This window comes from Macaca thibetana, chromosome 4, assembly GCF_024542745.1.
Source record: "Macaca thibetana thibetana isolate TM-01 chromosome 4, ASM2454274v1, whole genome shotgun sequence".
In the NCBI taxonomy this organism is placed as follows: Eukaryota; Metazoa; Chordata; class Mammalia; order Primates; family Cercopithecidae; genus Macaca; species Macaca thibetana.
In genome coordinates this window covers 45,249,799-45,265,370 of record NC_065581.1, presented here as the reverse complement: position 1 = coordinate 45,265,370, position 15,572 = coordinate 45,249,799, and the positions used below count along the sequence as shown (strand labels likewise).

Sequence of the window (15,572 nt, the reverse complement as noted above, 5' to 3'; positions counted from 1 at the left end):
AATGCCTAGCACATAGTAGGCTCTCAATATGTGTTTAATGCCGAATGAATTAAAAACCTACTACGTGCCAGGCGCTGTGCCAGATCGACTTCTGCCAGCGACCCAATCGATTACTTCCACACCGGCGGCAGAGCCGCCCCCTGAGTCCTCCTACAGCCAGGGGCCGCTGTAGGAAACGCCTGGCTTCCTTCCCTCGTCACTCTTTGACCCCGTAAAATCACTGCCCGGAGCTAAGATGGCAGCGTCGGTGGCAGCTGCAGCCCGGCGGCTGCGGCGGGCCATTCGAAGGTCGCTCGCATGGCGGGGCCCCAGCCATCGGCTGCTCTCATCGGAGCCCCCTGCAGCCAAGGCCTCGGCCGTGAGGGCCGCCTTTCTGAACTTCTTTCGGGACCGCCATGGCCACCGGCTGGTGCCCTCCGCCTCCGTGCGGCCCCGCGGCGACCCCAGTTTGCTTTTTGTCAACGCGGGCATGAACCAGGTGAGGGCCGAACCATACTGATAGGGAGCGGAGTTTGTGAGTTTTCCGGTGAGAAAGACGCTGCAGGATGGGCAAAAGAAGCGAGAGGCGGAGTTCGTAGCTTTTGGGGAAAGAGGGCGGTGCTTGGTTGGGTAAAGTGATGGGGGTACGGCGCTCAGAGTATAGGGAGGGCTTCGGGAGGGCTTGGGGAGGGCCTGAACTGGGAACTTCTGAATTGGAATTGAGTATTTGGTCCAGAAATGGCTGGAGTGGAATCCCGTGGGGGCAGACTAGTGGGGGAAATCCCATTTCATTTATTCGCTCTTTAAATAAAGATAACGCTTTCATTAAATGTTTATTGATCACCTGTTGTGTGCTGAGTACTATTCTCTAAGCTTTTGATTTTTATCAGCCACTTACCTTTTCTAGACTTCATTGCCCTCATCTGTAAAATAGGGGCGGCGTAAGTTAATCTTAGAGGCCGTCTGGGATCCCTACTAAATAAGTCTTAGTTTTGTACCCTGAAGTTATTGGGTGTGGTTGAAGAAGCTGAGACGGAGGATGCCACATTTCAGTGCCCTGTTTCCAGCTCCCAACACATTCCTCCTTTTACCTTGCCCATTTTACTAGCAGAGGGTCTCCGGTTCATGATTTATTTACCTCTTCTGTGCTCCCCACATACCAGAGATGGCTGTCTCCAGGCTCCCAGGTTGTCCTCCTAGACCAAGATTACAGTGCACTCTCAGGGGCACTGTCAGCCTTCGGTCTGAACAGCCATCCCTAAACCCACTCCCCACATTTCCCTTCTACTGAGAAATTGCGATATCCCTCTCCTCCTCCCCACTCTATGTGCTTCCAGTTCAAGCCAATCTTTCTGGGCACCGTGGATCCACGAAGCGAAATGGCAGGCTTCCGACGTGTGGCCAACAGCCAGAAATGTGTGAGAGCTGGAGGACGCCATAACGACCTGGAAGATGTGGGTCGAGACCTTTCCCATCATACCTTCTTTGAAATGCTTGGCAATTGGGCCTTTGGGGGTGAATATTTTAAGGTGAGTCTCTGGAGAGCATTGATCAGCCAAGAAGGGAGTCAGTTTGTCCTGTTTCCATTGTACTGTCTGCTTAGGCAGGGCCTAATACCAGATGTGGAGGCAAAGTGCTAGTTGAGCAGGTGTAACAGGAATTACCTTGCTTCCCTGATTGGATTGTAAGTCCCTCAAGGGCAGAGACTGTGCTTCCTGCCTAATGACTACTCAAAAATTGTTGTTTGAGCAAATGGTCAAATAGCAATGCTAAGGTACTTACTAAAGTTAAAGATCACTCCAGGCTAGAGTAGGCAGAGAATTTCATGTGAAAGTGGGACTTGTTCTGGGGCTTGAAAGAAGATAGGATTTAGAAGAAGGGGAAGCTTTCTGGGCAGTAAACACTCAGAGGCAGTAATGGTTCATGGCTTATTCTGGGAACAAGATGGCCGCAGAAATGCTTTTGTCTTAAGTGGGGGGCTAAACTCATGTGGCTTGATTACTTCAGTGGGGTCTCCGTCTCACCCATCTTCCTCCCCCGACCCCATGCTGGTTTCTGCTGCAGGAGGAGGCATGTAGCATGGCCTGGGAACTGCTGACTCAGGTCTATGGGATCCCTACGGAAAGGCTCTGGGTCTCCTACTTTGATGGTGACCCTAAGGCAGGGTTGGAGCCAGACTTGGAGACCAGGGACATTTGGCTGAGCTTAGGGTAAGTCAACCCCCTACTTATGTTCATTCCTGGAGGGCAGAAGGACTGGATAATGGAGACTACCAGCACCAATCCTCAGAGTCTCAGCATTTCATTCCAGGATACTGTGGACTTAGCCCTGTTCTTCCTCTTGCTGAGCTTCGACTTGAGGGAGGGGCTCTCGTGGCAGAGAGGGTCCCAGCTTCTGGGTCTGTCTATCTCTCACCACTCGCCTGCCTTTCTCCTCAGGGTGCCTGCTACTCGTGTGCTTTCCTTTGGACCACAAGAGAACTTCTGGGAGATGGGGAATACCGGTCCTTGTGGACCCTGTACCGAGATCCACTATGACCTTGCTGGTGGGGTGGGAGCCCCCCAGCTGGTAGAACTTTGGAACCTGGTCTTCATGCAACACAACAGGTAAGGGGGTGCGGAAGCAGGACGAGAATCCCTGGCTAGAAGTGGAAAAGGTGGCAATTAGAAGACTTTGATCTGTTTCGTATAAAAACAAACACGTAAATGATGCTTACCATGTGCCAGGCACAATTCTCATCACCTTGTAGATAATAACTGATTTAATTGTAGTCTTTGCCTGTGACAGCTTAGACAGTCACTGCTATTCTCTGTTGAACTTGATGATCAACAAGTTGAGTTGAACTTGATGATCTCAGATTTTCTTCTAGCCTTGACATGTCTTTCTAGGGGCAAAGAATTCTGTCCCAAGATGGGATGTCTGCTGCCCAGGCAAGGGCCCAAGCAGGGGTGAGAGTGGAGATAGCCCTATATGAGAAAGGACAGGACCCCAAGGCCATCATCATCTGCTACTGCAGGGTGGCAGGGGAAGATACTGATTGTCTGGTTCCTCCCATTGTCAGCCCCCTTAGGCTCCCCGCCACCCAACATTACTCCACTTGGGCATCTCACACCTGTAATCCTGGGTGGGGCCTCACCTTGCACACCTTCCCTGGACAGAGAGGCAGATGGAAGCCTGCAGCCCTTGCCCCAGTGGCATGTGGACACAGGAATGGGCCTGGAAAGGCTGGTGGCTGTGCTGCAAGGCAAACACTCCACCTATGACACTGACCTCTTTTCCCCGCTGCTCCACGCCATACAGCAGGTGAGTGCCTCTTCCCTTCCAGAAGCCCTCCAACTTGCTCATCACAGCCCTCAGCCCCATTGCATTCCATCTTTGTTGAGAACTGAGAGTGTTCTCAGCATCTGAGGGCAATAACCAACCAAGAATTCCAAGACGTCAAGCAAGACACTAGGATTCATTACTTATTACCTGCTGTTCCTCCTAACTCCTTACCTCTTTCATTTATTCAGAAAATACTTGTTGAGTGCTTGCTTTATGTTAAGTCCTTTGTGTTTGGTACAGAAGACACAGCAGTAAGCAGGAAAGAGATCATGGAGATTATATGCTAGCATGAGAGATAGACAATAAATGTGTTAAAGAACAAAGTAATAGCTTACAGATTGTGAACAGGCAGTAAACATGGATGAAAGTAACTAGGAAGAAGGAGGGGTACAGAGGAATCTTAGATAAGGTACTTGGGGAAGGCTCACCAAGAAGATGACCTTTGAGCTGAGCCCCGAAGAAGGAGGAGTCAGCCACAAGAAGCTCTTTCCAGGCAGAGGGGACAGCAGGTACCAAGGACCTTGGTACTGATGGATTAGATGGGGAGGGGAGAGAGACATCAAAGATGGCTCCCAGGCTATTGGCTTGAGCAACACAGTGAATGGCATGACTGTTTACTGAGATGAAGAAGCCTGGGGAAGAGAGAGCTTTGGAGCTAGGTGAATCAAGCTCTCTGCTTTGGAGCATTTCCGTGTGTGTGTAACTTATATCCTCCCCGTTGCCCCCCAAGAAAGGGCTTGACATGTGCCAGAAACAAAAAGGTGGCCAGCCAGCTAAAGGAGAATCCCATGGGATATAATAGGAACATGTGTCAGTTAGCTTTTGCTGTATAACAAACCACCCTAATGCTCTGTGGCTTAATCGCCAACCATGTATTTGCCCCCTGAGTCTGTGAGCTAGAGTTTAGGCTGGGCTTAGCTGGCTCATACTTTGGTCTTGTGTGAGCTCACTCATCCATCTGTGGTCAGCTGAGAGGCAGCTCCTCCTCTGGGGCTTGGCTGGCTGTCAGTTTGGAGGCAGTAGGGGTGACTGGGCCATGTGTCTGTCATCACCTAGCTGGCTGGTCTGGGCTTGTCCACATCACAGCTCAGCAAGGTTCCAAGACAGAGAGCAGACACATAGGCTTAGAACAGTGTTGTTTCCAGTATATTCTGTGGGTCAAAGCAAGTCACAAAGCCAGCACAGATTCAGGGGATGGAGAAACAGAGTCTATCCCTTGATGGGAAACAGCTGTAAAGTCCCATTTTTAAAGTGGCGTATGCATAGGAAAGGGCCATTTTTGTGAACAGTCTACCACAGACAAGAGGGCAGAGTTCAGTCTTGTGGGCCTTGAAGTCCAAAGTGGGGCTTTGATTCTCAGAGTGGCAAGAAGGGTTCTAAGGGCTGGGCACGGTGGTTCATGCCTATAATCCTAGCACTTGGGGAGGCAGAGGGAGGCGGTTCGCTTGAGGTCGGGAGTTGGAGACCAGCCTGGCCAACATGGCAAAACCCTGTCTACTAAAAAATAGAAAAATCAGCAAGGCATGCTGGCACATACCTGTAGTCCCAGCCACTTAGGAGGCTGAGACAGGAGAATCACTTGAACCCAGGAGGTGGAGGTTGCAATAAACTGAGATCGTGCTACTGCACTTCAACCTGGGCAACAGAGTGAGACTTCATCTCAAAAAACATAAATAAATAAAAATGTACATCAGATCATGTCACTCTCCACTGAGAACACTTTTTTTTTTTTTTTTTGAGACAGAGTCTTGCTCTGTCACCCAGGCTGGAGTGCAGTGGCATGATCTCAGCTCACTGCAACCTCTGCCTCTTGGGCTCAAGCAATTCTCATGCCTCAGCCTCTAGAGTAGCTGGGATTACAGCCACCTGCCGTCACAGAAAAAATCTGTATATTTTTAGTACAGATGGGGTTTCACCAAGTTGGCCAGGCTGGTTTGAAACTCCTGACCTCAGGTGATCACCCGCCTCAGCCTCCCAAAGTGTTGTGATTACAGGTGTGAGCCACCACGCCCAGCATGATGTACACTTTTAAAAGCCTACTCCTGTTGCTGTGTGGAGGATGAACTGGAGGGAGATGAGAGCAGAAACTTAGGAATCAATTGGGAAGCTATTATCGATCCAAGCAAGAACCACAGGGCATGACTTCGGCTAACAGCAGTGGAAGTAGAGACAAGTAGATTGATCTGAGAGATCTCATGGAGGTAGAAGCAAAAGGACCCACTGATGGATTACGATGGGTAGGGGAAAGAATTCAAAAATGGCTCCCAGACGATTGAGCAACACAGTGAATGGCATGACTGTTAGATGAAGAAGTTTGGGGAAGAGAGAGGTTTGGAGCTAGGTGAATCAAGCTCCCTGCTTTGGAGCATTTCCATGTATGTAGCTTACACTCTCCCTCCCTGCCCACCCCTACAAAAGATGGGAGAGGCAAGAACAGGCAGTGGAGAGCATCTGGAGTCCAACAGGCCCGGCTGAGATCTCAGATCTGCTCCTTGAGAGCTGGGTAGCCTTGTGTCACTGAGTTCCTCTGAGCCTCAGCTTCCTCTTCTGTAAAGCAAGGATACTAATACCTCCTGGAATGGGCTGTTTTGGGGATTAGAGTTCATGTTGTTCAAGTTCTCACCCAGTTCTGATAGTAGAAATTCAGTAAATGATCACAGATATGTTCACTTGTAGCACCAAATATGAGCCCCGTGAGGGCAGGGGCTGGCTCCTGCTCATCCGTGAGGCTTCTCAGCCCAGGACTGGACTGGCAAGGCCATTCTGGATGTGGTTGGCTTTAGGGCTGAGTTCAGATGCTCTAGAGGCGATAAAGAGCACCTACCTGGGCCAGTTCAGGCAGGGCCACTGGCTGACTCTTTCTCTCCTGCTTCCCAGGGCTGCAGGGCACCCCCTTACTTGGGCCGGGTAGGGGTGGCAGACGAGGGGCGCACAGACACAGCGTACCGCGTGGTGGCTGACCACATCCGCACACTCAGTGTCTGCATCTCTGATGGCGTCTTCCCTGGGATGTCAGGTCCCCCGTGAGTCTGGAAGGGCTACAGAGAGGACAGGGGCTGCTGGGGGTCGCAGGTGGAGGAGGGAAGGAAGAGGAGAGGTGGGTCTGGTTGAGCCAGTAGGAGGAATGGGGAGAGGGAGAGCTTTGGGGTGGGAGCGCACACTGTGGATCTTGTCCTTCCCACTCCCCATATTGCTGACCATGAGCTGCTAGGGGTTCATGTCTGGGCTCTGAACCCCTTTAGGCTGGTTCTTCGTCGGATCCTCCGTCGAGCTGTACGTTTCTCCATGGAGATCTTAAAGGCACCCCCTGGCTTCCTAGGCAGCCTGGTGCCTGTAGTGGTGGAGACATTGGTAAGGACAGAGCTTCTTCTCCACTGTGGGCCTCCCTGGGCACTTTGGGGAGCCTACCACTGAGCCTAGACAGTGCCCCCAGCCTGGGTGCCCAGAGGTCCCCACCCTAAATGTCCAGCCCAGCATCCTATCAGCAAGCTAAGAAAGCTGTCCTTGCTTACAAGAAGCAGGAAAACTTGAGGCTCCTTGCCCAAACCGCTGAGCCTTTGACCTCATGACCCCCTTCTGCCACCCTACAGGGAAACCAGTTCCCCATTTGAGTCCCTCTCCCAGCCCCTCAATGTGTCTGAGCCTCCAGGGCAAGTGTCCTCAGGGAGGCCCAGGGTGGGGAGGTGGGGGTGGGTTGGTTGCCTTTCACACCTCCTCAGCCCTCTCCACCTCCCCCAGGGAGATGCTTATCCAGAACTGCAAAGGAGCTCAGCCCAGGTACTGGATTCCGGTGGGAGAGAAAGGGGTTGATGGGAGAGTTGTGGAGAGAGACCCTCCTTTCAAGGAGACCTAGCTCCACTTCTGCTCTGTCTGGTTCAGATCTCCAACCTGGTGTTAGAGGACGAGGCAGCCTTCCTGGCCTCCCTGGAGCGGGGTCGGCGGATCATTGATCGGACTCTGAGGACCCTGGGGCCTTCAGATATGTTCCCTGGTCAGTGGGATACCTAGCCCATGCACAAGGGACTTGCTGAGACTTGCCAGGGTGGGCAGAGGAGGGAGCTCTGGGCCAGCCCCCTGCCTCATGTCCACCCCCAACCTCTGCCCAATGTTCCTCTCTCCCTGGACTCTCCTTCCATACCCAGACCCCTCTGCAGCAGGAACACCACCCTGCCCCTCCCTATGTCCACACTGCCCGGCTAGCCCTGCCTCCTGCTTTCCTAGGTTGGCTTCATGCATAGACTGAGCTTCCCTCCTCCCTTGAAATGACCTGTGCCCAGGGAGTACCCTGGACTACCCCCAGCTCTGGCCTTGAGGCATGAAGCCTGAATGTGACCCCTCTCCTGAGGCTACCCAGTATGGAGGGGGTATTTGTGTTTGGCATCTGGTGGCTTCTGCGTGGTTAGAAGGGCCCTGGACCTTATTTTTCTCCCCTTCTTTGTCTAATCCCTCCCCTTGTCAACACTCTTTGTCTTCCTTTCTTAAAGCTGAAGTGGCCTGGTCCTTGTCACTGTCTGGAGACCTGGGGCTCCCCTTGGACATGGTAGAGCTGATGCTGGAGGAGAAAGGGGTCCAGCTGGACTCCACTGGACTGGAGCGGTTGGCCCAGGAGGCGGCCCAGGTACAAGCTGTGGCACCCCCATGCTGGTTCTGTTGGGACACCCCTTCCCCAGCCCTGAGCTCCTGGGGGAAGAGCTGTGGATATTGAGAGAAATCAAGAGTCTGAGATAGGATCTGTCCCCTCACCTGGGAGGTTTCTAAAACCTCAGGCCACGACTTGTAGAAAGCATCACTAGCCAATGGGCTAAACACAAGAGCAGAAGCCAGCACAGCTTCCTGGAGAGGGGCCTTCCAGGGGCAGCGGTGGGCAAGAAGGCCTAATCCCGAGGATCCCACATGATGGATGGTTCACCAACCCGCCCAGGGGCTCTAGCAGGCAGCCAAGCCCTGAATTCTTATTCCAGAAGGGCTGCAGAGTCCACAGCTGTGTGGCAGGGACAGGGCCCTGCGAGGCTGAAGTCCCACTTTCATTCTCCATGTACTTCTTCCATGCCCATCCTGCAGCACCAGGCACGGCAGGCTGAGCCAGTTCAGAAGCAGGGATTGTGGCTTGATGTCCATGCACTGGGGGAGCTGCAGCGCCAAGGAGTGCCCCCAACTGACAGCAGCCCCAAGTACAACTACTCCCTGCGACCCAACGGAAGTTATGGTGAGAGCCTGGACCGAGGTCTGCCACCACAAGCTTGCCTGACCATGACATGACTAAGACGAATGTCCAAGATGGTTGCTGCTGGCCCCTGTGTATTCCCCAGGATGGCCACCAGGGGTCTCTGTGGCCCCCAGCTGGAAGTGCCCTGCGGGGTGCCTGTTAGCCCCAAGGCACAGACCCACCTTCACGTCCCCAGCCCCTGCCCACCACTAATAACCATTCTGTTCCCTGGCAGAGTTCGGCACCTGTGAGGCCCAGGTGTTGCAACTGTATACAGAGGACGGGACAGCAGTGGCCTCTGTGGGGAAAGGCCAGCGTTGTGGTCTCCTCTTGGACAGGACCAACTTCTACGCCGAACAGGGGGGCCAGGCTTCAGACCGTGGCTACCTGGTGCGGGTAGGGCAAGAGGTGAGTCTCCACCACAGCCCAGGCTGATTTCTGTGGGTGGCAGACCCAAGCCTGGGTGGGAGCCAAGGGGAGGGAAAGGCTACAGGCACTTTGACCCCTACCCTTCCCCAGGACGTGCTGTTCCCAGTAGCCCGGGCCCAGGTCTGTGGGGGTTTCATCCTGCATGAGGCAGTAGCCCCTGAGTGCCTACAGATCGGGGACCAGGTGCAGCTGCATGTGGATAAGGTAAGGATCCTCCCTAACTGTTCCCAATACCCTGCAGCCCTTCACTCTCCCCACCCCCTGCCCTCACCCAGGACCCTGGGTGACAAAAGTATTTCAGGCCTGGCGTCTAGCCTGCATGGCGAAGCACACGGCCACCCACCTGCTGAACTGGGCACTGCGGCAGACCCTGGGCCCTGGCACAGAGCAGCAGGGCTCCCATCTCAATCCTGAGCAGCTGCGCTTGGATGTGACCACCCAGGTGAGCCCGGCACAGAAAGACAGGCTTCATGTGAGGTGACAGGCTTAAAGAGAGACAGCCTGCTGTGAGCGGGTTGCCCTTAGAGGCCTGGGCTCTAGGCCCAGCACAGCCACCCAATCACTATGGGACCCTGGGCAAGTCCTTTCCCCTTGGGCTCCTCGTGCACCAGTGAGGAATCAGGCTACAGAGTAGCTAGGGCCTCACCCAGCTCTGATGTGGGATCCTGAAGGCCCTCCAGCAGGGGCCCTCCCTTCACCTCCAGCCACTCCTTCCTTGTTTCTACTGCCACCCGAGACATTCTTGCTCAAATTGGGCTGCCCTCTCCCTCTGCTGCCACCCTGTCTCCCTGCCCTTCTTACACATCTGGCTCAAATCCTTTCTCCAGGAAGTACTTGCTGGCTAATCCCCATCCCACCTGCTTATTCCCTGCCCCTGCATCCCCCCATCCTGTAGTTCTCTCTTCCATTGGGCTGCCCCTTGTAAGCTCCATGTGGGTACAGCCTCCTTTTTCTGTTTCTTCAACTTTTGGTGCCTAGTGAAAGGCCTGGAGCTTCCAGTAAGCCCAACTCCCAGATAGCTTTCTAAGGAAAAGAATTGTCTGCTCAGCTAGTGTTTATTGAGCACCTATCATGTGCTAGCCACTATTCTAGAACCTGGGGATAGCTCAGTGAACATTGACCATGTTTCAGTGCATCAGTTACAGGTGTGGGGCTGACTGCATGTTGGTCTTTCCATTTCCTCCCCACCCCTCCAGACCGCATTGACCCCAGAGCGGCTCCGGGCAGTGGAGAACACTGTGCAGGAGGCCGTGCAGCAGGATAAGCCTGTGTACATGGAGGAGGTGCCCCTGGCGCTCACTGCCCAGGTCCCTGGCCTGCGCTGTCTGGATGAAGTGAGTTGGGGAAGCCCTTTTGGTAGAGATCGGGGGCCTCCTTCAGGCATACCTGGAGGCTTTATCCTTCTCCTTTGGCAGTTAACGGGCCTGTCCCCTCTTGACCTCAGGTTTACCCAGACCCTGTACGGGTGGTGTCAGTGGGGGTACCCGTGGCCCATGCATTGGACCCAGCCTCCCAAGCCCAAGCCGCACTGCAGACCTCTGTGGAGCTGTGCTGTGGGACGTGAGTCACTCCTTTGTGCTGCCTGGCCCAGGGGCCCCAGATCCTCGCCCTTCCCTTGGTCTTTGGAGCCACAGCCCTTGATGGGAGATGCACTCTGGCTTCTCCCTTGTCTCCTGTCGTGCGCCCTGACATTCTGTTCCCTCCTTCCTCCCACAGGCACCTGTTACGTACAGGGGCTGTAGGGGACCTGGTTATCATCGGGGACCGCCAGCTTTCCAAGGGCACTACCCGCCTGCTGGCCATCACTGGGGAGCAGGCCCAGCAGGTCAGCTTGCCAGTAGGCCTGGGACTTCTGGGTTGAGTGGGTGCATGGGACACACGCAGGTGACATGCTCGGGCTCAGGGGTGCCCAGCAGAAGAGCCAGTATTAATACTTGCACACCAATGTGGCCATAGCAGCTGTTGGCAGCTGGCATGTGTTTTATTTGGTGCTGGTGCCTTGACTGGTCTTGATTGTTATATCTTATTTGTCCCTGACCAGTAATGAGTTGAGAGGCCTTGTCCTGGGGAGATGAATGTAAGCCTGGCGGCCCTGACCCTCCTGTCCCCTCCCTGCAGGCCCGAGAGCTAGGCCAGAACCTGGCTCAGGAAGTGAAAGCAGCCACTGAGCGACTGAGTCAGGGGAGCCGGGATGTGGCAGAGGCACTGAGGCTGTCCAAGGACATAGGACGACTCATTGAAGTGAGGGCCACGCCTACTGTGGAGCTGTTCGCCACCCTCTCCTGGCCCTATTCCCTCCCCTATTCCTCCCTGGACCCCTCTAGACTCTCCCTAGCACTCCAATCGGGTTGGGCTCCAGCTGGCCCAGATGTTTGTCTACAGGGTGGGTGTCTTCCCTGGCCCTGCTGGTCCCTACCTCAGAGACTATGGCTCAGGGAAGGGCAGGGGTGATGCACTGCTTCTGGCCATAGGCTGTGGAAACTTCTGTGATGCCCCAGTGGCAGCGGCGGGAGCTGCTGGCCACACTGAAGATGCTGCAGCGGCGTGCCAACACTGCCATCCGTAAGCTGCAGATGGGGCAGGTGAGAGGAGGTTTGGCTGCACCCATGTGCCCAGAGACACTCCAGCACATATACTGAGAAGTCTCAAGGGCTGGGGCGTGGGGGTGAGTCTGAGGCTGTGCAAGGACATGGGGACGGGGTGGTGGCAGCTTCTTCCTTCTCCCGCCAGCTGAGAACCATCACCCAGGCCATTCCCCCACTTCTGTCTCTTTCAAACTGTGTTTCTCCCCCAACTCCCAAGTCTGGCTCAGGCCCCCCAACCCCGGAAGCCTGCTGACTTGATTAGTGCCATTCAGCCCTGATTACACCTCCACTGTGGATCCCCTTTCTCCCGCCCACTCCTGGTCCATCTGTGCTCTGACCTTCCTCCTTTCACCTTCAGCGACCTATTTGTAGGGGCCTGAAGCTATGATGAAAGGAAAGTGGCAAGGGAGATGAGGAAGGACACATGTGGGACCCAAAAAGGAGGCCACCCTAGGCAGAGTCCCTGCCCCCTCTGCCTAGAGCTGATGACCTTTGGGGTGGGTGGGGGAAGCAGGGGATTGCTTAGCTGGGTCTCAGTTCAGAGGTGGGGGCTAATTGGAAACTTGCCTCTCAGCCTGACCCCTCTGCTCATCCTTCCTGCCCCATAGGCTGCAAAGAAAACTCAGGAGCTGCTGGAGCGGCACTCGAAGGGGCCTCTGATTGTGGACACGGTCTCTGCTGAGTCTCTCTCAGTGAGTGCTGGCCAAGCGGGGCTGCCCCAGGGTCTGAGGAGGGCAAAGTCCTGACCAGGAGGTAGCTAGGGGTCTGGGAAGCTATGGGCTCACCATCTGTCTTTCATGGTCCAGGTGCTGGTGAAGGTGGTACGGCAGCTGTGTGAGCAGGCCCCCAGCACATCTGTGCTCCTACTCAGCCCCCAGTCCATGGGGAAGGTGCTGTGTGCCTGTCAGGTGGCCCAGGTGAGGGAAGTGGGAGAGCAGCCCACCACCCCCATTAATACCCATCCTGGTCCAGCTGTCTGATTCTACACCTTTAATTCTTCCCAGACAAAGGGGCCAAGGCTGGGTGGAGGTATCTATGAGAATACTCCAGGACAGGGATAGGGGAATCTCCTTGTTCCTAAAAACAGCCCCTCCCTACTCCAGAAAGCACCAGAGATTCCTTAATTACCAGCCCCTCCCAGGCCTCACATCCCTTGTAAACAAGTAGCAGATGTTCACATTCATAAACCTCCCCACACACATTTCCATCCCAAACCTTCTCCGACTTGTCACCCGACTGCCCCACCATGTGCCCAGCTGGGAAGCGGGCGCTGATCACCTTCAACTCCACTCTTGAGGGTACCTTGGGTGGATGCTGGCAGGGAGGGCCACTCTGCATCGCTTCCCCTTCTGATTCTGTTCCTAGGGTGCCATGCCCACTTTCACAGCAGAGGCCTGGGCACTGGCAGTGTGCAGCCACATGGGGGGCAAGGCCTGGGGCTCGCGAGTGGTGGCCCAAGGCACCGGAAGCACTACTGACCTGGAAGCTGCCCTCAGTACAGCCCGAGCCTATGCCCTCAGCCAGCTCTGACCCAGGCCCACCCGGGGACCCACATGGACTAAAGGCAATGCCAGGAGCCCTGAAGGAGCCAGCAGAATCTTCCCACTGGCTGAAGCAAGGACTAGAGGCTGGAGGCCAAGCAACTGAACCAAAGAGGATCACCTGGGCCAGGCCCTACCTGACACAAGGAGACATGGGCTAGGGAAGGCAGAAGTGGGCCCAAAGACACACACCCCCTTGCTGAATGAGAAGACATGGGCAATTATGGCTGTGACTGCACATTAGAAATTATTTCACTGGCCGGGTATGGTGGTTCACGCCTGTAATCCCAGCACTTTGGGAGGCCGAGGCAGGATCATGAGGTCAAGAGATCAAAACCATCCTGGCTAACACGGTGAAACCCCATCTCTGCTAAAAATTCAAAAAATTAGTCAGGCGTGGTGGCACACGCCTGTAGTCCCAGCTACTCGGGAAGCTGAAGCAGAAGAATCGCTTGAACCTGGGAGGCGGAGGTTGCAGTGGGCTGAGATCGCACCACTGCACTCCAACCTGGGTGACAGAACGAGACTCTGTCTCAAATAAGTAAATAATTTCACAGAGGACAGGAAGCTGCAGAGGTTCTGTTACTTTAAAAAAGAGTAGTTTTGCCCCTCCCAGCAACCTGGTATGGGTGCCCTAACACCAGTCTGAACTCACACTGTCTGAAAGGCCACCCAGGATCCAAATCAGGCCATCTTCATTGCCATGAGTGTTCAGACAGGCTCTGCGTGCCAGGCAACAGTGGGCCCTGACAAAGGGCTCCTTGGCTACTGGGACAACACGGAACCATCCTGTGAAAATCATTTCAGCAGTGGAGACCTTTGCTATCACTTCTTTCATTAGCAATGACCTCTAAATAAAATTAGGCCCTGCTGGTTTGTCGATGAGCAACTGAGAACGTGGCGGGCACCAAACACGATTCCTTCCTTCATGGAGCCTGCTTCTTGTGGAGGAAACAGGCAGTAAAGCAAAAGAAGAGGGTCAGGCTTGGTGGCTCATGCCTATAATCCTGGCATTTTACGAGGCTGAGGTTGGAGGATTGCTTGAGGCCAGAAGTGCAAGACCAGCCTGCGCAAACAGCAAGACCCTGTCTACAAAAAAAAAAAAAAAATGATCTTCCTGCCTCAGCCTCCCAAGTAGCTGAGACTACCCACACCTTGGTCCCAGCTACTTGGGAGGCTGAGGTGGGAAAATCACTTTAGCCCAAGAATTCAAGGCCACAGTGAGCTATAATTGCACCACTGCACTCCAGGCAACAGAGTGAGGCCCTGTCTTAGAAGGGAGAAAGTGTCAGATGGTGATGAGGTCTGGGGGGAAAAATAGATAATGGGGATTAGGAGTGTGGATGGTGGTATTCCCTCACCAAGAGCTGGCATGTGAGCAGGCAGCTGGGAGGTGAAGGTGTGACCCATGTGGAAATCTGAGGGAAAAGCATTCCAGGCTGAGGGAACAGCCAATGCAGATGCTGTGAGGTGGCCAGTGCCACTGAGCAGTGAGCTGCTATAGGGGCAGGTGATGAGGTTGGAGAGCGGGGTCAGACAAACTACACTTCTTAAAACAAGTACAGCACCTGCCTCAAGCCTGAGCTAAAGCTGAAAATTGACACCTCAAAGCAGGTGGAAGCCAAGAGATGGAGGAAAGCCCTCCTTCCCTACTAGAATGAGTCCACCTCAGACAGCCAGATGTTGGACCTCTGCCTCTGTTCCTAGATCTCTGTTGCTAGATGAAGGAAAGGGCCCCAGGGGACCCATGTTCAAATCAAGGGCTCCCTGGGTACCAAGTTCTGTGTAGTAAAAATTCTAGCAGCGTGGGCCTGCCTGACATCATTTTCTGCACAGTTTCTCATTCTAATTAAGGCATAGATGATTTGCTGGTGAGGCACTGGTGAGGGCTTGAACGGACCCAATCCCTGGTGCCTGGCCCCTCCGCTGCTTGCAAAGCTTTGCCTCAGCATCCTGGCCACTGGAGCAGTAGCCACTGTTCAGCAGTGCTCACCACAGGCCCTGGTCCAAGTTCCTCCGCGGGCGCCAAGATGAGTTGTGGCACCCCGATTTATTGATGAGTTAACAGAGCTTCGAGATGTACATCCAGGGTAACCAACTAGTAGTCCTCGGCAGAGCTGAAATCAAAGCTACCCTTTGAAACCTCCACCACCCTGGCTGCCTCTCCCTTCCTGAAGGCCACTTTCTTTTTTTACTAGCCGTCCCTCTGAAGTCTGTCCCTCTCACCCTCCAGGAGATCAGGGGCCCCAACCACATCTTGTGGCGCCAGGGCTGGAAGGGTGTTTGGCACAGGGCATGGGCTGTGTGAAAGAGCACTCTGTTGGCCTGGAACCTTCCTGCGTCTGGTGCCAGATTTTCAGCCGGGGAAAAGGTGGACGGTGCCCTCCCGCAGGGCCTAAGGTCAACAGGAGACCTCAGGGGAGTTCAGTGACTTATACAGGTGCCCTGGAGAAGGTCCGTCCACCCTCATCTTCCACAGACGCTTTTCCTGGACCAGCTCCCTATCCA

The 15,572-nt window shown here is 54.4% G+C and overlaps 1 protein-coding gene across 1 annotated transcript; it reads left to right on the top strand.

The window, feature by feature from the left end:
- The first annotated feature begins 201 nt into the window (after positions 1-201).
- AARS2 (alanyl-tRNA synthetase 2, mitochondrial) lies at positions 202-15,136 on the top strand. Its single transcript, XM_050786913.1, has 22 exons — positions 202-478; positions 1,317-1,508; positions 2,044-2,189; positions 2,418-2,585; positions 3,138-3,282; positions 6,181-6,326; positions 6,546-6,654; positions 7,042-7,080; positions 7,183-7,294; positions 7,788-7,921; positions 8,365-8,509; positions 8,745-8,917; positions 9,029-9,142; positions 9,240-9,380; positions 10,135-10,272; positions 10,383-10,498; positions 10,655-10,763; positions 11,057-11,179; positions 11,410-11,520; positions 12,132-12,215; positions 12,330-12,440; positions 12,889-15,136. The coding sequence occupies exons 1-22, from the start codon at positions 236-238 to the stop codon at positions 13,051-13,053; spliced, it is 2,964 nt and encodes a 987-aa protein (XP_050642870.1). The 5' UTR covers positions 202-235; the 3' UTR covers positions 13,054-15,136.
- The last annotated feature ends 436 nt before the right edge of the window (positions 15,137-15,572 follow it).